This window comes from Durio zibethinus, chromosome 18 (assembly GCF_047325235.1).
Source record: "Durio zibethinus cultivar Kanyao isolate XHJ-2024 chromosome 18, ASM4732523v1, whole genome shotgun sequence".
Lineage (NCBI taxonomy): Eukaryota > Viridiplantae > Streptophyta > Magnoliopsida > Malvales > Malvaceae > Durio > Durio zibethinus.
In genome coordinates, this window is record NC_143179.1 from 19,758,851 (window position 1) to 19,780,880 (window position 22,030).

Below are 22,030 nucleotides of genomic sequence, written 5' to 3' on the forward strand. Positions count from 1 at the left end.
AAAGAATAATATAAGCATTTAGTATTTATAACATTTGAAGCACTTTAACTTACCAGAACTAATTATTTCTACAATTAGTATGTAGATTTATGCAATAATCAAATGATTCTATAGCAGCTGAACCAACTGTACAAAATGTATACGCCACAAAATTCAAGATCACATAAATACCCTGACCTTAACTAAGGCATTAGAGGACTACCTTGGTTTTTTAAATGGGATTGCCAAATGCATGATCACGAAAAACATGACTTACCTCTCAAGAGTTTGGTTTTTCCTTATCTGCATACATGAAAATTTTGATTGCCACGTAAGATTATCAGGGTACCAAGGCAACGGTTTGATAAGCTCCAAATCACCCCCTTCAATTGCCTGCAAAAGAGTGAGTAACAGGCAAAAGACAACTAAACACCATTAAAATTAGAAAATTTTAAACATAAAGTAAGAGTAAGAGTAAGAGCAAGACTATGCCAAATTGCCACTTACTTCAGCTTGAAGAGATTTCATAAAGTCATTCTCCAGCTGTGAATGAATATCCTCACAAAATTGGCTACTTGAAAAGATCGGTCAAGACTAAAGGTATTACTAAGCAAATAAATGATTTTTGCAAAAAAAAAACTCAAAACCAAAACCTTCAAAAAGTAAAAAGGAAAAACAAAAACCAACGCGGAATTAATTCTGAAAGCAGCAGTCAATGGTTTTCTAAGCATTTCGATGAAAGCATCCCATTCTTCAGGAGAAACAATCCCTTGTTCCTACCAAAAAAAATTACATAAAACATTTCCATTTTTCACATATAGATGAAATAAAAGCTTATAAAAAAACATATATTTTACTTTGTAATATTCATCAGAGGAAGGGTTTTGGGTGGCGAAGGGCTGCTACATTGGGTTATTAGCTTTGGGGTTATTAAGGTCAGATGAACAATCCGTTTCTGGTCGTTTCCAAACATTTTCTTTGCTTTGTTTAAAATGTTTTCTTTGAGTATGAGACCTCTTCGACCTCCCATTGCTTCTGCCTCATCTTCTTTTTCTTTTGAATGGTGGCCTCCTCCGAGGTTTTAAGTGGGGAGAGATGACAGTGAAATCAGTTATTTTTGTGTACTTTGTTTTATTTTTTTAGAAATAATGGGCTTTCAACTTGGATATCACACAAACGTAGCCCATTTGGTATTTTTAAATTGCCAGAAAGAAAATTTCATAGGACTAAGAAATCCATATTTGATCCTGTCATGTCTGAAATTAGTAAATTGTGGGATACTAGGTTGTTGATACCTTTATAGCTCGCCTAAGGTTCAGTGGCTAAGGCCTAGAAATAGATACTTGGGCTAGAGTCAAGAATTCCTCGTATTAAAAAATTCTCTCCAAATCAAAATGATTATCCAACTTGGGCTCTATTTCACATCTAACACTAAGCATAATTTCAACTAAACAATGCCGAATCAATGAACTGCAGCCTGCAACATTATGGAAGACTCACTTAAAGAAAAAAAAATCCACTAGCCGACCTCCTTTTATGATTCTTTCAACCATGTAGAAAGTTGATCATATTCTTATCCCATCTTCGATTGAAGTTATCTCACTAACAAAGGAGTGATGACACAATTGGTTGAGTAAATTAAATGTGTAGTTAACATGTTTAGCCTACTAGTTGGCGGGGTTGCAGTTTGTCCTGGTTTGGAATAAATGATAACAATTGGTTTGATTCCCACCAATTCATCTATTATATTCTTCCATTCACCTAGATATTAAAAAAAAAAAATTTGTTGGTTTGTAAAATTTTACATTAATTTTTCTATTAATGAAGTGAAGTTCATACATGTGGCATCACCCTTTTACGGTTCTTCATTACAACGAAAAGATGAGCATATCTGTGTTGAGTGGAAGGGATTTTATGTTTGGACCATGCGTGTTTATTTGTGGTTCTTATATGTTTGAATGATTCACGTGCCAATCATATTAAATTCAACCACTGCGATTATAATGAGTTGTCATGCAATTAAAATAAAATTTTTATTTTCTTAAAATATGTATTATTTGATAAATTTTAAATTCGATAATTTATTTATTTATATCATATAAAATATTAATAATTTGTATATTCATATTATATTTTACATAAAAATTATATCATAATTTATATCAACAAAAAAATATAAAATATTTTTTTTTGTTTTTATTAATTTCATATTTAATTTTTGTTAAAATTGTTAACTAATATCATCGTCATGTTTTTTTTTTTATAATGTATAGTTGTATCATATTTTAAAATTTCAAATTTTATAAAAATTATATTTTGAGATAAACCTTCTAGGCTAGTTTGGATGTAATTGCACCCGCGATTACATCTCAAAAATCAATGAAAAGCTACTGTGTAGTCATTTGGATCGCAAAATGTGGTACAATTGCTTGATCTTTCTTTCGTTTGGCTACCGACCATTTTTTTACTACAACACCCCTCCCCATCCTTTTTTCTTCTCTATTTTATCTTTTAATTATATAAAGATAAATATATCCCTATCACACAGCTCTTTATTTTTCATTTTAAATTTTTATTTAAAAACGGTAAAATAACTTATTAATTTAATATAATAAATAAATAAATTTAATTATTAATTAATTAATTTTATAAAATATTAAATAATTTAAAATTTTTTATCATATATAATTTTTAATTTAATATATTTAATAATCATTTTCTCTTCTCATTACAATTTATCTCACATCTATTTTTGTTTTTATATTAAATATATATTTCACTATTGATTTTAATTTTATCATCATAATAATCAATCTCACCGTTATAATAACTAATATCATCTTTATTATTATTTTCAATATTATTAAAATCAATCTTATCATTCATCCAAATGAACCCTTAATGGGATCTACCAAATCAAAAATGCAAATCAAATCCGAAAAATTGCAAATTAATTAAGAGTGAAAATCCATGATTCCATTCTTATTTTATTCATTCAACTTTAATCACACTAGCTATATCTAAAATCATGACACCTTAAAATTTCTTGAAAAAGAGAGGAAAATTAGTCATTTTAGCTTAAAAGTTTTTTTTTTTTTACAATTTCTAGCTTTTAATTAAATTTTAAGGTTCAAAATTCTCATTAATTATTCACATATCTTGACCATATATAGTTAAAAATTCTTCAAATAGGAGATCCACTAATGGCTTTTCTTAAATCTAAATGACTATTTTTATCCTTGATTAATAAGAATCTTAGACAAACTTTTCAAAAGATTTAGCTTTTTAAAAGTTTGTTTTTAAAAACAATTTTTTTTTACATATTGGATGGCACCATAGGGGCTTGCTTCGAATTCAAGCAACCCCTTTTCTTATCTTCAAATAATTATCGTTAATCTTATTATAAAAACAAATAATAATAATAATAAAAAAATTACGTAAAACTTGAAAAAAATTCACGTAAATGATTATAAATTATATTTAATAATTTTAAATAAGTGTGAACTGCATGATTTTTGTCAAATTTAACACTAAATTTTCAGTTCTAAAATGATATTTGATGGGATGTCAATAAAAGTCTTAGGCGTGCTTTTTCTTGACGAGGAATGAGTCAATTCTTGAAGCAAGGTGGCGTGGCAATTGGGCTTGCACTAACTAGGTGCCTGACCATGTTGATCAACAGAATAGGCATAGATGTTTATAATTTATTCTAAAAATAAAAATTAATTAAGAAAATAAAATTATTTGGACATATGTAAATCATACATTTGTTTGAAAGTTCATATGTCAATTTGTATGAAAATAGTAAACATCTTCATTATTTTTTAATGATAGATACGATAATTTTCATAAAATAAATATAATTTTTATATTTTTTTATATTGCATTGAAATGTTGCACTTATACTTGATAAAGTACAAAGATCGCCTAACTTTGAAATAATTTATCTCCCCAAGCAACACTATAAACAGAAAAACGTGAAGTAAAAATAGTCTATGAAAGTCTAATCCACATATCATTTCCAAGCTTTCTCCATCAATTTCGGCCAAAAAGTTTATATGATTCATTGGCCACATTATCATCAATAATGGTAGGCAAATTTTGTTTCATATTGCGATTAAAAGGAAACTTACTTTTGCAATCAAATTCATTTTATTATTAGCAATTATTATCATAAAATTTTATCTTATTTAATATTCCTTTGAAATTAATACATACGTACACACATATATATGGACTTCCCCCACAACCACAACAATCTATGGACTGTTTCAGTTAACTATCCCTCTCACACACTCTTAGCCAATAGGCTTGGCTTGCCTCCTTTTGCCTTATAATTTTTGGCACCCATGCAATCAAAAGAATCTCCTCTTTTTCTATAACTCACCCAAAAATCAACCAAGATTTAGGTTCTCTTTCTTGGCAAGTCAAATGGAATTCTACTAGGTGGGATATAAGAAAATTTACAGAAATTCTACCCTTGTTAAAGTTGTTGAATTGAATTACTTTTTATTTCTTACATATACAAAAATTCTTTGGACTTCAATCTAAACTTTACACATATAAACAGATGCTATGGGTTCCATAAACTCTATTGATTTCTTTTCCATTTGTACTTTTAAATTTCAAACGAAGGTTCTTTACCTACACAAAAAAAAAAAAAAGACAATAATAGTATCAAATAAATAGAATTAGAAGTTCTACTTTTTAGTATTTGTCAATTATCTATAGGTACATAATTGTTTTGTAGCGTGAAATTTATGAATATGATTGAGAAATAACGTATGATGATATTAAAAGTTTCGTAATAAGTGTTATATTTTATGATTTTTAGTATTGTCTCTGCTAAATTATTTTGCGGACTGAAATTTTGGAACAATTTAAAAATTAATGTCGTAGGCCAACCAGTCACGCTATCATATCCATCCATGACCCATATTTTCCAAGAATACGTCCAACAAGTTTAAAAACCCACTCAGAAAAGCCTAAATTGGCTATTTTCACATTCTCTATCCAACATTTTCCCCAAGAGTAATGTCTCTCCTTCCTTCACTCTTTCTCCTACTAGTGACAATGGCCGTTGCAGACCCTCTCCGGCCAGGTTTTTACTCTGAAACATGTCCAGCAGCGGAATTCATAGTCAGAAATGTGATGAGGAAGGCCATGATTAGGGAACCAAGAAGTGTTGCCTCAGTCATGCGCTTTCAATTTCATGATTGCTTAGTTAATGTAAAAATTTTTACAAAGCAGAAACCTCGTATACTTTCCATGCCTACCTGTTCTTGTTACTTTGTACATGATTATGTTTACCACTTTTACAGGGCTGTGATGCTTCTTTGCTGCTAGATGATACACCAAACATGCTTGGGGAAAAACTAGCTCTTTCCAATATAAATTCGCTAAGATCTTTCGAAGTTATCGATGAGGTTAAGAAAGCCTTGGAGAAGGCCTGTCCAGGAATAGTTTCTTGTGCAGATATCATAATCATGGCTGCCAGAGATGCTGTTGCTCTGGTAACTATTATTAGTTTTCTCCTGTTAGCTTAAAAAACAAGCTATATTCACATTTTGCTATATGGTAGCAACGTAGCAAAATTGAGATACTTGGTTGCTGAGTTGTTTTTTTGCCAGAAATTCAGCACGATGGACGCCTTTTGTCCAAACTTTGTCAACTAGGGCCCTTTATAACAGAATTTTTGTCTAAATTATTTTATTCTTTATTCCATCCAAGCTTCTAAAAAGAACATTTCTCCCCGTAATAACGTTCAAAAAGTGCACAGATTACTGATCCTATAAAATGAAAATATTATAGTAATGAAGTAATTAATATTGCAGCTGTTTAGTACAATTTTTTTTTTTAGGTTGTAGCCTAAGGATCAACAGATGTCATTTTTAAAGATGATTGCATGAACCATTGTGTTCTTATAAGTCCATATTTTGTTTACCATTGTGTTTTCTCTTTTTAATCCTTTGTTTTTTTTTTTTTCTTTTGTTATCAAGTAATTAATTCTAGTTCTAGGCAGAGTAAAACCGTCGAGGTTTTGGGCAGCAGATATTATTAATTGTTTTGTTTTAGCTAACTTTGTTTAAAAAGAAATTGAGGATTTGCTTTACAATGGAGTTTGCGTTTTTGTGTAATTTACCAAAAAGTGATGTTGATTCTTATAATGTTTTAATCCAGACAGGAGGACCCGATTGGGCAGTGAGGCTAGGAAGAAAAGATAGCTTAACAGCCAGTCAAGAAGACTCGAACAATATAATGCCAAGCCCAAGAGCAAATGCAAGTTTTCTCATTAATCTCTTCAGCCGATTCAATCTATCTGTCAAGGATCTTGTAGCCCTTTCTGGGTCGCACTCGATTGGGAAAGCAAGGTGCTTCTCAATCATGTTCAGGCTATACAACCAGTCTGGCTCAGGCAAGCCTGACCCTGCCATTGAACCAAGGTTCAGAGAAAAGCTAGACAAGCTTTGTCCACGTGGTGGAGATGAAAATGTAACCGGAAATCTTGATGCAACACCTAGATTGTTTGATAACCAATATTTCAAGGATTTGGTTGGAGGGAGAGGATTTTTGAATTCGGATCAAACCCTTTTCACTTTCCCTCGGACTAGAAAATATGTAAAGCTTTTTAGCAATGACCAAAACGAATTTTTCAATGCCTTCGTTGAGGGAATGTTGAAGATGGGTGACTTGCAGTCCGGGCAGCCTGGTGAAGTAAGAACCAACTGCAGGATGGTCAATAGCCGTAAGAACCAACTGCAGGGTGGTCAATACCCGTAAGAACCAACTGCAGAGCGGTCAATAGCCGGCCTGTGGATGTATTACTGGAATCTTGAAGGAAGAAATTTTATTGTATTTAAGGCTATTAATAGAATAGAAAAAGTTATGAGAATTAAGAATAAGGCTAAGAAATCATATACTCAATTTTATCATAACAAAGATGCCTCTGAATGGAATCTGACACAAGCAAAGAGAATGAATTAGTGAAATATGCAGTTAGTGAAATATGCAGTTATCAAAGACCTTTTTCTTCGGACTTCTTTTTTTTTTGGCAGGGGCGCTATAAAGGCCAATTTTTCTGCCATGACTGCCAAAACTGAAGTCAAGAATTTTCCATTTTCCGAATAGCGACATAGAAGCGTGAGAACAAAATTGTAAACGGACTAAAACAATATGCGCAAGGTGCCAATTCGATTCATCTCTTTGTTATTTCCCGTTGAGACGTGCATTCAAAAAGATTTCATCTGTCAAACGGTAAATAAAAAGAGACCATTGGAACTTGGAAGCTCCATGAAAATTTCATAATGTCGTGCAAACCCACATAATGTCACAAAAATTTAAAGCATACTGTTCATGTGATACTCCAAAAAACATTGTTGACTTCTGAAAATTGAATAATCAAAATTACCCCAACCAATAATAAAATTTGAGAATCAGCAATGCACAACTGACCAAAAGTACAAAGCCTTGTGGCACAATTAAGCTGCAATGGATGGCTTCGCGGCAGCAGAGAGCCTGGATCTCTTCTTTGCCAAGCTCTCGCTCCTGCGCTCACGCTGCTCCTTCAATCTCTGGGCAAGGAGCTTCTGGTACTCAGCAGCATCAGCCTTGGCCTTTGCGACTCTCTTCTTCTTCTCTGCAATTCTGGCGCGCTTCCTCTGCAAGGTCAAAGGAGTCACCAGCCTCTGAATTTTGGGAGCCTTGCTGACTTTCTTACCTGCATTCCAAGATCATGATTTTGATTTTCAAATCGGGGGCAGCTGCTGTCATTATATAATAGGAGCATATTTTTTTTCAGAACTAAAATCACAGATAAAAAAACTCCTTCCCCGACAACTTAATAAAGCAAAAATAATTATTTCATACTCACCAGATTTGGTAGTAAAGGTTCGGCGATAAGTATTAACATACTTCCGAACATCATCCTCCTTAGAGAGGTTGAACAACTTCCGGATTTTTGATGCTCTCTTAGGACCCCTCATTCTTGGCTTCTCAGTGTCAGTCAATCCAGGAAGATCATTTTCACCCTTCTTCACAATAACCAAGTTCAGAACTGAAAGATCTTGACTAACTATGCATCCACGAACTGACTTCCTCCTACGCTCTCCATTTCTCCTACCATACCCACGGAAGCAGGGAGTACCTGTTCAAAGGAAAACAGTCATTCATTGATTTAAAAATGCATACAAGAAAAACATTTCCAAGCAATAAAACAAAAGGAAGAAATTTGCAGAATCCACAGACCTCTGTGAAGCAAAAGACGAACACGCCCAGGAGTGAGAACTCCTTGCTTCATTGGAAAACCTTGCTTGTCACAACCTCCCATGATCTTGAATACATAGCCCTTAAACTCCTGTTAAATGATAATAAGGGAAGAGCAAATTGCACTTAAGAAGGCCAGATGCACCATTGAAATTAATTTGAGACAAATACAGAAGCTAGAAGAAGCTGGGAAACATACCTCACCCAGGGCATCACCACTAACTTCTTGTGAGATCCTCTTGTCAAAAAAGGCTCGGCTGCAATTTAAAAGTTCAATGCAAGAAATTTTTCTTCTTAAGAAACAACTACAACTTGCATTGCAAAAAGGGAATAAATAAATGCTTGTGAATACAATCACAGCCACACCAAGATGTTAACATGTATAAGCGCATTGTGCACAAGAAGTAACTATGATAAAAAGATACTGTACATTTTAATTTCCTTAATCTTTGCATTAGGTAAGAAAAGAAGGAATTTTGTGAAGAAAACATCATTACACGCATAACAACTAGAGCCAAAAGAAACTCCTATTTAACAAAATAATCAGCATAAAGTTTAACAGATGTGCAATCATCCTTTCTTTAACTTGCTTGTCAATGTTCTTTCAATAACAACTACTACAACCAGTAGGCTAATCCACCATTATATTCTAAGTCCTAACTTCATCATATAAATGGAGAAGAAAAGATTTAAGAATCAAATCCATTAGCTCACGTTTGTTTTTGCTAGATTTAGGAAAAATAAAAAACAATTCCATTTCGCATACCAAAGACAAAACTATCAATGAAGTTTCAACAATATAAGAGACAGGCAACATTCATCACAATTGTTCTAATCTTTAGCAAAGTCTAAATCTGCTACTCAAAACCAAACCTTCGGATAAAAGGATAAACCATAAAGAATTGATTTTTTTTTTGCCAATGCTGCATAAAGTCTATGCCTCATATCCCATTCATCCAAATTTCATTAGCAGATATTATACATTTTAATTTGGTTCCGTCTTTTTTTTTTGTTACACATTCTCTAAGTAGTCTAAAAAATTCAATCTCACCCAATATGATAAACCTGAACAAATAATTTCCCGAATATAGATAGACAAAATAACAACAAAGAAGTCAAATTTTCATATCGGTATTTTCATTGGTTATAATAAGAAGCAGTCAGGCATTGGCTTTAACACTAATATTGAAATTGAAAGCAATAGAATAAACTCAAACCCGGTTATTGAAAACAAATAAAAAAAGAAAAGAGAAAGGAAAGTACAGTTTCTGGTCATCGTCAATTTCCAGCTTCTTCTGGCAACCAGTGGTTGGATTTGCAATATTGAACTGAAACAAAAAAAAAAAATCAATCAAGAGAATAAACAAAACCCAAAAAGAATTGAAATATCTCTTATCTTATAAAAGGAGAAAAAACCTTCATTTTTCTCTGATCGGTCTTTCCGCTACGGCCCTGGGGGAGAAATGCCGCCGCTGCTGCTGCTGCTGCTCTCTTGCAGGCTGAAGGTTCCCTCGCTAAGGACGGTTAGGGTTTTTGTAGGGGTTTATATATAAGAGGGGAATAATTAGCTGTTTTTAAAGAAGACTATAACGCTGTCTGAGTCAAAATGTATTCATACACGTGGATTTTTGTGATGTCTAGTTTTTGTAGTTTGGGCTTTCGGTTAATCTATCAAATGGGCTTGTTTGGACCAAACGCACACACCCTCATGGGTCTTAATTTATTAGCTACATAACGATTCACTACCATGTTGTAAGATCAACTTTTTTTTTTTTTACTGAAATAGTATTCAATAAAAATTTTTTGTTAAAAGTACTCCAAATTTTTATTTTTATTTTTAAAAATCACAGATAAAAAAATTTATAAGGACTAAGATTTGAATTTTGATATATTAAATATTACTTACTAAAAATATTTATATAAATCAACTTAGCTCACAATTCATTCAAATTCTTTATTGAGAAATGACCAAAATGGCAATAAAATTTTTTATAATTATCTAAATGTTTAGGACACGTACAAGTAGAGAGAATATTAGGGTTGGTTGAGTTTTAAACTATGTTAAGATGACGCTAATATTATTACTTTCTTTTTGTGGTAATTTTCAACATTGATTTACTTGATTTTCAACGTATAATTTTTCCCTTACGAAGCTAAAACTTTTTTTTTTTGTCATCCTTTCTCTTTTGTTTTATAAGTGTCACTGTCATACATGTTATTTTTCCTTTGATACCGTTGACGTGAAAATTATCATACCTACTAATCATCAACGTCCACGAAACAACATTCCTACGCGGTATCTCATCAAACAAAGCTCTCGCCTTCTCAACTCCCCTATCTTCATAAGCCCATGCAATCATCGCCGTATAAGATATCACATCATTTCTGGCCATTTCTTCGAAAAGCCAACCTCGTTTACCCTCTCCCATCTCACAAGCCCAGATATCGTCGCATTGTACGACGTTGTATTTTTCTCAGGCATTGCTTGAAAATACTCCAGAGCTTCATCCACGCAGCCATTTTCGACACAAAACGGCGATCATGGAGTTCCAGGACTAGGAGACTATATTTCTTTTCAGGAATTAAATCACAAAGTCAGTTGGGTTATTGGATACACCCATTTTCCAGTAGCCGGTAATGATAGAGTTCAACGAGACGACATCGTTGTGTGGCATATTAACGAACAGTTGGCGGGCAGCTTTAATGTTATAGGCCCGTGACGGTTCCCGGTTCGTGACGTTGTATTTATGGACATCTTGAGTAGAGAAGAGCTGCTCAGCTGGAATTAAAAGGAAAAGGCGGGTGAAACTGAAATGACGGTTGAAAGGGAAAGGAAATTGAAATATGGGTAAAGGAAGGTAGAGTTGATGGGGTCGGTAGACCAATCGGAGGGAAAAGCGAAGAAAAAGCATGAGAGAAAACAAAAAAGACGACAAATTGGAATCATTGTTGGTTAAGTAGGGTTTGGCGTGAGGCTTTTTTCTTTTTTTTTTGGTCTTTTCAGTTTGTGCAAGAAAGTGGGGACACTGGTCTGGGATTGTCTGTTTCCTTGTTTTGTCCTAACTCTTGTAAGGATAAAAGTCTAAAGCAATCTACCATGTCAGCCGTTTCTTCGCATTCACAATCTCCATTCAACGTACGCTCAGAATGCAGTTTTCTTTTCCCTTTATAAAATCTTTTTGCCTTTTCTCCATGTTTTTTGTCGAATTAAAAAATCGTCATTATCATCACGATGCAATGCATTTTTTTTTCCTTTATTATAGTTTTTCCTCGAATCATCTATCATATAATAGATCGGTTTTTTCTTTATGCTACTAAACGACTGCATATTTTTTAGTGGTATAACAGCAGCAACAAAGTTAACTAATATGAAAATTCCATCATACAATAATTAGTAAAAATAACTCTTCAATTGAGCTATATATTATAAGGTCATATATATGATACATATAATAATATATAAAATAATATAATAATTATTTTATATTATATTTAATTTATATCTAATTCAAAATAACAAAGTTTAAAAAAAAATTATTGTCTCTTAATATAAATTGATTCAAAAAATTATTCTTAATCTATAAAAATAAATTTATATATTTTATTATATCTTCAAAAATTATATTAATAATTTAAATTATATAAAATTTTTAAAAAATAATTTTAATCAATAAATAAATTATATTATTTAATAAAAATATTAAATAATATGATATTATTTAATTTAATTTAATTTATAATATCACCTTATATTCTAAAGGATAAAAACACCGCCGATTTAGTTTGCACCATTTTCCTCCAAAAGGGATCAAGAAATAGATCTAAAAACTACCGGGCACCTTTTTAAACAGTAGGGAACAATCAATTAATCTAAGAAATAATAAACATGTCCTGAATTCTCCTGGGCATGAAGTTCTGTGACAGGGAACATTCATAGTTCATACAATTTTTCGACATGACAGGTTCTTAGTTCATACGAGTGTCCACCCATCATCCATGTGCACACATTTGTGCTGATCGTAGACTAGCCTTCGGTCAAAAACTCATGGCCGTCTCCCACTTCTCAAGGGAATTCAAGAGTGATCCCGCAGAAATAAAATCCGAATAGTTTTTGGGACACTTGACCACCTAATTCCTATCAATTTTCAAACGTCCATATATACACGTACATATTCAAAAGCAGATCCACAGGGTAGCAATCTACCAAAAATTAGATATAAAAGAACCAAATTAGCATTCGTCACCAGAAGAAAACCGCTTACAACAATCCATAGTGAAGCCTTTATTATCGTTTTCGTTCATCCACCATCCATAAAACAACCAATTTAAGAACAAATATAACTAAACCAGATTAGGTTGACAAATTACAGATTGATGTTCGAAGCCACTACAGTAGGTGGCAGAGCATAACACAAACATTTAAATAGAATATACCCAGACTAGAGAAGTTATCCATTAACTATCAGACACTACCACAACCATAACCCCCCTAATTCATCGTTAAATCACATTAATCCTACCACTATCATCAACCTATCCTTTTATCTACCTAACAAAAAAAAAGAAAAAGAAAAAACACAACATTCCCTAAAAACCAACAAGAATTTCTTCATTATAAGTGAGATCTTCACACTTGACACTTAAGCACGCTCACCCCTGATCCTACGAGCCAGCTGGATGTCCTTGGGCATGATTGTTACACGCTTGGCGTGGATGGCACACAAATTGGTGTCTTCGAAAAGACCAACAAGGTATGCCTCTGCAGCTTCCTGGAGAGCCAAAACTGCATGGCTCTGGAAACGCAAATCAGTCTGCAAACAAATCCCCAGAAAACACAGGCAATCAACCATCAAGCAAATAAATATCAATTGTCAAACGAGACAATAAAAAATAAACCCTTTCTGAACCTTGAAGTCCTGGGCAATTTCACGGACAAGCCTCTGGAAGGGCAATTTCCTGATAAGAAGCTCAGTACTCTTCTGGTACTTACGAATTTCACTGCACAAATAAAAAATATAAAGTCAATAACCCATAATGAAACAACTAACAATACAACACGGATTTATTAGAATGTAAATTGACTAACCGAAGGGCAACAGTTCCAGGACGGTAACGGTGGGGCTTCTTCACGCCACCGGTGGTCGGGGCAGACTTACGGGCAGCCTGATAGGCAACAGAGACAGATCAGAAGCTAATAACGACACAAGAACCCTAGAAATGGAGTAAAATCATTATGCTTAAAAAGGAACAAATAAAGTAACCTTGGTAGCGAGTTGCTTCCTAGGAGCCTTTCCTCCAGTTGACTTACGAGCAGTTTGCTTGGTACGGGCCATCTCTGTAAAGAAATGAAATAAATTCAAACGATTGAATGATTTTTCTATCTACATTTTCTGATCAACCAATCACAAAGGAGAATAGCCAGATCTCGACTAATTATTCGAGCCAATTACCAAATAAACCTTCATTTTCCAAGAAACAAGTTCAAAACGCTAAAGTCATCAAAATCAAAATTAAGACAGCGAAGAATCGAATTCAAAACCCAAAAAGTCGTAACAATTCAACAATCCCCAAAAAACCCCAATTTCAAATTCAAACAAATTCTAATCGAACCCTAAATCACCTTCCCTATATCCTCAATCAACTAACATTAAATCAAAAGCATGAAGCAAACAGAAAAATTTTAACCAAATTCATGAAACCCCTAAATCAAAAAAATAAAAAAATCAGGGAAGGTAACGAACCTTAAATTTGTTGAAGATGCCTTTCTCTGTTTACCGCTTGAACTCGTCAAAGGATACAAAATTAAAAGTTTAAATAGAACCGCGGTTAAGAGGTATTTATAGAAGGTGCGGATTGGCTAAGTAAACTGGATTGGACGGATACGATTTACTATCGGCGTGTTTCTTCCGTACGAAATCTGACGGTGAAAACTGTTACAAGTTGTGTTTTCTCGGCCAAAATGGACGGTTTCGATTAGCTTATAGGGTGAAGACGCGGATCGTCATGCTTGAATGGCCTGTTCTTATTGGTTGACACGAAACGCATTTTTCGCTCTAATGTTGGGGTTTGGAATGTCAACCCGGCATTAATTGGCCAGATCTTTCGTTTCGGGTCATTTTTGCTATTTATTTTTATATTTAAAAAATAAAAATTAAAAATTAACTTTTTTAAAATAAATATTACAAAAAATAGACTTACTGTAATAAAAGTTACTATCAATTTTTAAGTAGATTTAATATTGTTTAGGTTAATTCATTTATTAAAAAAATATTTACACATACTATTGCATCCATTTGAGTCTTTTAAATTATTATTCACACCGATTAAACTTTTATTTAAATAAAAAATTAAAATAATTAAATTTTTTGTTAACTTGGACAAAAATTCATGTGATATTGACAGTGTGAATTTAACTTTACCATGAGGAATTATCATATATATTTAAGTTTAATCATGTATATCTTTGATTAAAAATTAAATTTGAATTTTATATTCACTAAATATACAAAAAAAAAAAAAAAAAACTCAAACTTTTCTACTTTTTTTTTTCTTTTGTGATATGTGATTTATTATTCACTTATCAAAACTATAGTGGGAGTGCGCTGAAAATGTGTAGAAAGTAATTGATGATTTTATCCATTATATTTTATTTGATTGTTTAGCATTTTATTGTTTTTTATCTATATTTTGTCTCATCAAATTACCAATAATAAAATATTAAAAAACATATGAACTATTTCACTTTTTTAAAAATAATTTCTTATATTTTTACCATATTCAAATAATTTTTTTTTATTTGTATTCTTATTTTAAACAAAATTAATTTATGTTAAATGTTTATTTAAATATAAATTAAAAGTTAAAATTTTATTTAAATATAATTTAAATTTTAAAATTTTCTTGGAATTCAAAATAAATATTAAAATTTTATTTAAATACAATAAAAATAAAAAACTTAATTTAAATAAAGTAACAAAATTCAAAATTTTATTTTGTTATTCTAGCCGAGTATCAATAACTTATGCGTTATGGTTATATGTCCCACAAAAGAATAAGGATGGTCTCACTGAAACAGATCATGACATTATTTAGATTTGATTTGATTGATTGTGAAGACAATGGTAAGTCCAACTGCATAAAAAAAAAAAGCATTATAATAATTACATGTATTTAAAGGATTCCTCAATTACCTATATTCAATTTACATGCTAACTCTTCATGAACTTTTTTTTTTTTAAGAATATATGTAAATCAAGCTGATCAAAGGGGGAAGAAAAAAATGAATCCCACCAGCCTACCTCATTTTTCATTTACAAAGTTACCCATAAAAAAAGAAAAGAAAACTAATCAGAATCTGACATGCATGACAGCGATAACCTTTACATCAATGGGCTCCGAAAGACTCTACCCTGCTATGTTCACACACCTTGCAAGTTATCAAGCACCCATCTTCAGAGTAGCAAACCGCCATAAAGTTTGACACAGTTCTATATAAGAAGCTGAAGCAAGCATGCTCGATCAAATACCCTCGACAATGCTGGCTTGAGCCCCGCACAGCAATCATATACCTTTCGAGTGCCCAGAAAAGCCAACTGGTGGTGACATTCCAGGAGCTACTGTAACATTAAATCTATATTGAATGAAACTTCATACCGGAAAGCCATAATTTTATATTACAGACTTGATTGACTATGGTCCTATTTTTGTGTTTTCAAAGTGAAAGCAGTCGGCAACTTTCAGGTGATCTGCAAGCTGGCTGACAGAAGACTGCACAACATCAGACTTTGGAGAGAGAGAATTAGGGAGTTGTGGTAGGCATAGAGGAAGACATTGATCACTCCCTTCTGGAGGGCAGAAGGCAGAGAGCACAGCTCGACAGAATACGAATCTGGATAAAAGTTACAAGATATAGTCATTCCATTTGTTCAACTAAGCAACCAAGTCGGACAAGACAAGAAGATGATGGCACACCAATTTATTCAAAAAGGCACCTATCCCTAGCAGCATCTCCCCACCACCTCCACTCAACAGTAATGATTAAAAACAACCCAAACAAGGGTCAACAAGTGTAATGCGGTGTTATAAGAGAAAGGGACAATGATACAAATGCTTACTTAATTACAGTAAAATATTTAATGTGGTACCTAATGTAATACCTTAAATATAAATCTATTAACTAATTTGGTACTTAGAGGGAGATTTGTCCACCAAGTGTCATCACTTGAGCTATCCACATTAGCTTGAGTAACATATTAGTTAACAAATTCATAGTTCAAGTAAAATATCATAGATTTGTAAAGTTCAAGTACCATATTAAATATTTCACTATAGTTCAAAGACCATTCATGACATTAACCCTAAGAGAAAAAGCAAAACTATTTCATTCAGTCATACGATATGATTTGTCCCAGCATGCTTCCATTAAACCATATGAAACAAAATTGATTTAATTATATTTGTGCACACAAAAGCTACTGAGATAAAGATGAAAGGAAGATAAAATACCTAACAATAAGCCGCCTTAAAAAAGGATCAGATAAAACTTGTGCCCAAACCAGATCTAGGCCAGGTGATTTGCAGAGAATTACTTCCCACTTGGAGAAAGCAGTGGAAAGTACGTTTTCAGCACTATTTAGAACTTCCTAAAAATAAAAGAGTAGAAGCAAGTGAAAGTAATAAGACCAACTGGCACAGAAAGTATGCACTATAAAAAAAAAAAAAAAAAAAACCCTCAAAAATATTTTGAAATCAACTTACCATATCACTATCAGACAGGGAGAAGCCAACCATTTGGCAGAATGCTTGTAGAGGAGCAGTCAAGAAAAAGGTAAATTGACTTCCATTCTGAGTAATATCAGCACTAGATGGGTCCTTGAACATTGGTCTCACTGGTGAAAGCAGTAAGGCAGCTTTCTCTCCCCTCTCTGCACCATGCAAGACCTGAAATTCACAGTAATTTATAGTGTAAGCAACTACATTGATAAATAAGAATTCAGATGAAAGCATGATGAGATACTGCAAAGTCTCCCATCACAAATAGTACAAACACACAGTTAACTGCAAGTTTAATGAAGCTATTTGCATCTTAGAAGACCCCACACCTCTTCCGAAAACAGTAAAAGAACCTAACACCCAGCACTAAACAAACATGTTACCAGTGGTTTAATTCTCAGAGGAGGCTGTCATAAATTTTAATTAATTTAATTTTTATTTTTTTGCATCTCAGTTTGATTATTGAAAGAGTATTTTAGATGTAAGTTCACCTCTTACTCCGGAAAGATACATGAAAACTTGGAACCAAGTAGCAGAATTAAATGAAGCCTATCCATTGACATTTCATACAAAGGGTAAAATTCATCTCTTCTGTTTAGTTACCAACTTACTATCCATCTTTTTCATCTCCGGAAGGCAGTGCAACATAAAGGACATTATTTGCAGTTTGCAGCAAGAACAATCTACCTCGTGATCACAGACCAGTCTAGAGGTTTTAAATATCCTCTCAAACCTTCAAATTGTTTTTTCCCTCTTTTTAATCACTCAGCATAAAATCCATTCCTTCTGTTAAGTTGACTATCCATCATTTTCATCCCCAAAAAGCATTTCAATTATTTAACTTCATTTGCAAGTTGTAGTAGAGCAATCTACTTCATAATTATCACTTGTCAATCTGGAGATTTTATATATCCTCTCAAAATCTTCACATTGTTTTTTCATCTTTTTAATTCAACTCCATATCACGAATGCCATAGGTAATCATAGCAGATATAGGAAACAGAAGAGGAAAATAAGTGACATGAAGTTGTAAACTTTCTAAAGTTAAAGAATATGAACAAAATTCTTCCAAATACCCCACCAAAGAATACTATAACATGTCACCTTTTGCATATGGCAGCAAAATCTAGCCCAAACTGCATTTATATAGAGTAAATATACATATTCTGACAAGGCATACACAAGTTATGACAAACCTGCCTTGAATGCATGGCTGTTATCACTATCGATGATCAAGAAAATAGGTCGTCGGGTGAAAGGAATTATATCACCAGGATAGAGGTTACTTGAACCTGCAAATCCCAGAGAATCATACTTAAGAATAACTGGAACACACTAATAAAACTAATATTACTCATAAATTCAAGAGTTTCGGTTCACAAAACCCTCAGAATAAAAGTTAAAGATAGCATATGGTATTAAATATGGCTATAGCTACCTACCACCATTCAATTTAGGACCTAACCACAGATAATCATCATAGTAGTCATTAGACCCTTTCTTGCCATTAACGTGGGATTCGGGTGCAGAGCTATTATGTTCTATAGAATTGTGAGAAGCAAGCTTGTTTTTTGTTGTTCGCCTAGATCCTACTGAAGTTTCTAACTGAGAGGCATTAATATGACCAGGCTTCCCTGCATGTTCAACACAGTGTCAACAACTTAGGAAGAAAAAACACATTCAAATTATTTGGAAAAAAATCTTTCTTCTCAGATGGTAATTACATGGAAGCAAAATTACCTGAGGCTGATAGATAGACTAGCATAACGCTCTCAGGAGGGAGCTCCTCAATAATTGTTGCCATAACCTGCCCAAACATCATTTGTTAAACATCAGCTGTGATGATTATATCCATACAAAAGATTATGTAAAAATACATATAAAGCACAAAAGAGAAGATATACAATTTTAGAAAGCTAGCAACCAATTGTTAATGACCAGATCCATATAACTTGGATAAAGTTAATTGAATTACAGATTATTAATTATTGGTTTACGTAGATATTATGCGTACCCTACAATCTAACAGTATCAATGTCCAACATAATAATATATTAAATAAAGCTGGCTTACACAGACAACAAATTAAAATAAAATAACATATGCCATGACAACTGAGGCGCATACTATTAAATTAACATTAGGCGTCAAATTCCTAAGGAACATGCATACTATTTTTCTTTTCTTTTTGTTTTGTTTCTGTTTGAAAACAAATATGATAGCCATAAGAAGATTATGTCGTTGATAGCCTAAAAATGCAAATAGGTAAGCCACCTAAAATAATCTAAAAAAAGCAGTACTAGCATAATTGCCTCCTAATAACAGAAAAATTTTACAGTAGCAAGTTCAATAAACAGGGCTTTATTAACTCACTGCTATCAAATGTGTTACAGACGGTCGATAGAGGATAGCTTTCCTAGGATTTGGAGGTAAAGTTGGATCTGTCATGTCTGCAGCCAAATTCATATCTATTACTCCAGAAGCTCCAGAATAATCAACTGCAACACCATTCTCCTTAGGTTCAGCTGGATGGTTTTGGTAAAATGATCCACTAGGCTCCCATTCCAAACATTGCAGCATTCTGTATGCATCCAAAGTAAGTTCTGCAAATTTTACCTGTAATTGGAAACAGAATAACAGATTACAAAAACCTCACTTTGCAGGTCACAGTTAACCTTGAACGATCACAAAATCAATGATCAGACCAATAAAAATAGCTTTCACCTCATTCCGATGATAACTCATCAGGATTGCATCTCGAAACTTTAGAACCTTCTTTGCATGGAATCGAGCCATATAGGCAACAGAATTTGGATGACAGTCAAGCATAGCACAGTACCGAAATGGCCTAGCACTTGTAATTGTAAAAGTTGTATCAACATTCATAAAGCGGACAATTTCTTGCACTATTAGCTTCCATTCTTTAAAGTTTGTTTCCTGAAAAACAAAAAATCATATGCCTCCATCAGTAGCTGCTAACATTTTGTATAAGGGTAATAAGCCCACAAGAGTAAATATATGTCCATCTAAAATCTAAACTGTCACTGTAAAATACTTCATCCTCCTCTAATGCACAGCATAGTACTCAACAACAATGGAAAGGAAGGTAATAATACATTTACATTCATCAATTTAAACAAATATATTCTGAAAATTTTTCACTTCAAATACTTGATTACCTATTCTATAAGGCTTTGCTTGGCAGAGAGGATGGAATGGGGTAAGGATGGAAAATTTGTTAATCTAATGGTGAAGCTACAAAATAGGAAGGTGGTTATGAATTTTAACCATTGGATTAAGAAGTTTCCCATCCTTACCACTTTCCATCCTTCCTACCAAGCAAAGAATAAGTTATTTTTCTTCCAATGGCAAAAGTGCATAAGAAAAATCTAACTCAGCCTAAGAAATGCAAAATCTTTCAATTCTTATACGAAAATGAAAAAATAAGGGTTCACTTACTCAAAATTTAGACTTTTTATGAAAATTTAAGGTATATTTCTTCAGTAAAGCTACCTAAATTCTATTTTTGCATATATTTGGAATAAAAAAAGATTGAGTTCTATTATTTGAAAATATTTATTGGCATAAACAATAATCCTTCCCAGGTTCCTCAATCCTCATACTGTCATAAGCCATTGATAAAAAAAATTAACAATTTTTTTTAAATTCCCCTTAGCAGCCAAAGAAAGCATATCAAAACTGAAAAGGCACCATATCCAACAATAGTAAAAACAAACAAATAAAAATAAATAAAAATTCAGCTTGAATTGCACAATAAAATAAACTTGGAACCTAAGAAGGCTTAGAAAGACATGTAAGGTGAGAGTTCCATTCTACCATCCCCAATTCCCATCCAGTGGAAAAAAAATGTAAATTTTATTTTTACCTGGAAATTAGCTTTGCAATCGTCAACAAGAGCTCTAAGCTTTTCAAGGACAATTTTCACCATCTGGGTCCGGCTCAAAATCAACGAAACCAATAAAAACCGGGCGTAAAATCTCAACTCCTTAAACCGGACGCCAAGATCCTTCACTTTACACCCTTCAAAATACCTCCTCTTCAAAATTGCTTCATAGAAAACGTACGCTTCGACCAGAAACCTAGCCTCGCTGGTCCTCATGTACTGGCCGAAATACAGCTGGCCGATCCGACTGGCGATCTCGCCTATCTCCCACCGGTTCAGACCGGATTTGACAAGCTCAGTTCGGTGCTCTTGCTGGTGCTTCCACAACCGCATGTACGCTTTGAACACTTTCTGGAAATAGTGTTGGCCTTGTGCTCGTCCATATGACGGGAAGTCCCGGACTCGTGCGAATTTATGGTCGGCGCTCTCGACAAGAGCTCGGAAGGTCTTGAAAACGGCGTTGTTCTCCTCCGCCATTTACGGTACAGAAAACAATGGTAATTTATAAAAAAAAAAAAAAAAGAAAGGGAAAAAACCCAGAGTTCACAGACCTAACGGCGTGTTAGGGGGATTTGGCGACGGTTACGGTGGACATCGGAAAATGTTTTAGAGAAGTTTAGAGAGAGAGAGTGGACTTTTTTGCGCTGAGCTATGGTTGCTTTATGGTGTCAGAGTAATATTCTTTTTTTTTTTTTGGGTTTTTGAGATTTTATAAATTCAGTTATATATTACAGTTGCGGCGTTGGGTTTGATTGATTCACTTATTTGGCGGGCGTGTCAATTCTTTCTGTGGCGACGATGAAGGAAACCGAAATATTTTTTTAGATTGCCGCTTGTAATTTATCATTTCCACGCTTTGTAAATTTTTTTTTCGTTTATAATATTATGATTTATTTTCGTTATTAAAAGAGTAATTGCATTAAAAATCAAGTAAATTTTAATAAAATTATAAAATTATTCTTATTCTTATTTTTTAATGCTGTTATTTTTTTTAACAATGAAAATGAATCATAAAATTATAAATGAAAAAATTATTTGCAAGAAATATAAGTGAAAAGAATCTTAAAATATAAGAAGTGTACGTAAGATTTATTCTAATTTTTTATACAAAAA

The 22,030-nt window shown here is 33.0% G+C and overlaps 4 protein-coding genes and 1 pseudogene across 6 annotated transcripts in view; 1 reads left to right on the forward strand and 4 right to left on the reverse strand.

The window, feature by feature from the left end:
* LOC111301025 (uncharacterized) overlaps window positions 1–1,023 on the reverse strand; it is a 54,164-nt pseudogene extending 53,141 nt beyond the window's left edge. Inside the window, exons 1-4 of the transcript XR_016330145.1 lie at window positions 994–1,023; window positions 667–755; window positions 487–550; window positions 257–372 (exon numbers count right to left, since the gene is read on the reverse strand). The product of XR_016330145.1 is annotated as an uncharacterized LOC111301025 (transcript). The remainder of the gene's footprint in view (window positions 1–256; window positions 373–486; window positions 551–666; window positions 756–993) is intronic.
* A 3,934-nt stretch (window positions 1,024–4,957) lies between these two features.
* On the forward strand, window positions 4,958–6,999 carry LOC111299869 (peroxidase 17-like). The gene is made up of 3 exons (XM_089747824.1): window positions 4,958–5,208; window positions 5,301–5,492; window positions 6,160–6,999. The coding sequence occupies exons 1-3, from the start codon at window positions 5,014–5,016 to the stop codon at window positions 6,757–6,759; spliced, it is 987 nt and encodes a 328-aa protein (XP_089603950.1). The 5' UTR covers window positions 4,958–5,013; the 3' UTR covers window positions 6,760–6,999.
* Window positions 7,000–7,251: 252 nt separating this feature from the next.
* On the reverse strand, window positions 7,252–9,757 carry EMB3010 (Ribosomal protein S6e). The gene is made up of 6 exons (XM_022895366.2): window positions 9,658–9,757; window positions 9,505–9,569; window positions 8,441–8,498; window positions 8,224–8,332; window positions 7,850–8,122; window positions 7,252–7,696 (listed from the first exon to the last, which is right to left on the reverse strand). Exons 1-6 carry the CDS (start codon window positions 9,661–9,663, stop codon window positions 7,458–7,460), a joined length of 750 nt encoding a protein of 249 aa, XP_022751101.2. The 5' UTR covers window positions 9,664–9,757; the 3' UTR covers window positions 7,252–7,457.
* A 2,808-nt stretch (window positions 9,758–12,565) lies between these two features.
* LOC111299872 (histone H3.3) lies at window positions 12,566–14,053 on the reverse strand. Its single transcript, XM_022895372.2, has 5 exons — window positions 13,983–14,053; window positions 13,503–13,576; window positions 13,328–13,404; window positions 13,149–13,239; window positions 12,566–13,052 (listed from the first exon to the last, which is right to left on the reverse strand). The coding sequence occupies exons 2-5, from the start codon at window positions 13,572–13,574 to the stop codon at window positions 12,882–12,884; spliced, it is 411 nt and encodes a 136-aa protein (XP_022751107.1). The 5' UTR covers window positions 13,575–13,576; window positions 13,983–14,053; the 3' UTR covers window positions 12,566–12,881.
* Window positions 14,054–15,379: 1,326 nt separating this feature from the next.
* Window positions 15,380–21,794, reverse strand: LOC111299871 (uncharacterized). 2 transcript variants are annotated; one of them, XM_022895367.2, is made up of 9 exons: window positions 20,900–21,794; window positions 19,738–19,950; window positions 19,387–19,629; window positions 18,754–18,820; window positions 18,456–18,647; window positions 18,214–18,305; window positions 16,999–17,181; window positions 16,747–16,883; window positions 15,380–16,129 (listed from the first exon to the last, which is right to left on the reverse strand). In XM_022895367.2, exons 1-9 carry the CDS (start codon window positions 21,392–21,394, stop codon window positions 15,931–15,933), a joined length of 1,821 nt encoding a protein of 606 aa, XP_022751102.2. In that variant the 5' UTR covers window positions 21,395–21,794; the 3' UTR covers window positions 15,380–15,930. The 2 variants fall into 2 exon arrangements, with proteins under 2 accessions (XP_022751102.2, XP_022751105.2); XM_022895370.2 differs by lacking the exon at window positions 18,456–18,647 and having other exon boundaries at window positions 20,900–21,619.
* Window positions 21,795–22,030: the final 236 nt, after the last annotated feature.

Coding starts and splice junctions, on each gene's coding strand:
- LOC111299869 (XM_089747824.1), top strand. CDS start 5,014: ATGTCTCTCCTTCCTTCACTCTTTCTCCTACTAGTGACAATGGCCGTT. Junction 5,209..5,300: donor TTCATGATTGCTTAGTTAAT/GTAAAAATTTTT, acceptor CCACTTTTACAG/GGCTGTGATGCTTCTTTGCT. Junction 5,493..6,159: donor CCAGAGATGCTGTTGCTCTG/GTAACTATTATT, acceptor GTTTTAATCCAG/ACAGGAGGACCCGATTGGGC.
- EMB3010 (XM_022895366.2), bottom strand. Junction 8,499..9,504: donor ATTGACGATGACCAGAAACT/GTACTTTCCTTT, acceptor TTTAAATTGCAG/CCGAGCCTTTTTTGACAAGA. Junction 7,697..7,849: donor AACCTTTACTACCAAATCTG/GTGAGTATGAAA, acceptor CTTGGAATGCAG/GTAAGAAAGTCAGCAAGGCT.
- LOC111299872 (XM_022895372.2), bottom strand. CDS start 13,574: ATGGCCCGTACCAAGCAAACTGCTCGTAAGTCAACTGGAGGAAAGGCT. Junction 13,405..13,502: donor GGAAGCAACTCGCTACCAAG/GTTACTTTATTT, acceptor GTTGCCTATCAG/GCTGCCCGTAAGTCTGCCCC. Junction 13,053..13,148: donor AAATTGCCCAGGACTTCAAG/GTTCAGAAAGGG, acceptor ATTTGTTTGCAG/ACTGATTTGCGTTTCCAGAG.
- LOC111299871 (XM_022895367.2), bottom strand. CDS start 21,394: ATGGCGGAGGAGAACAACGCCGTTTTCAAGACCTTCCGAGCTCTTGTC. Junction 18,306..18,455: donor AGGTCCTAAATTGAATGGTG/GTAGGTAGCTAT, acceptor TGGGATTTGCAG/GTTCAAGTAACCTCTATCCT. Junction 16,884..16,998: donor CCCTGTCTGATAGTGATATG/GTAAGTTGATTT, acceptor TTTTATTTTTAG/GAAGTTCTAAATAGTGCTGA.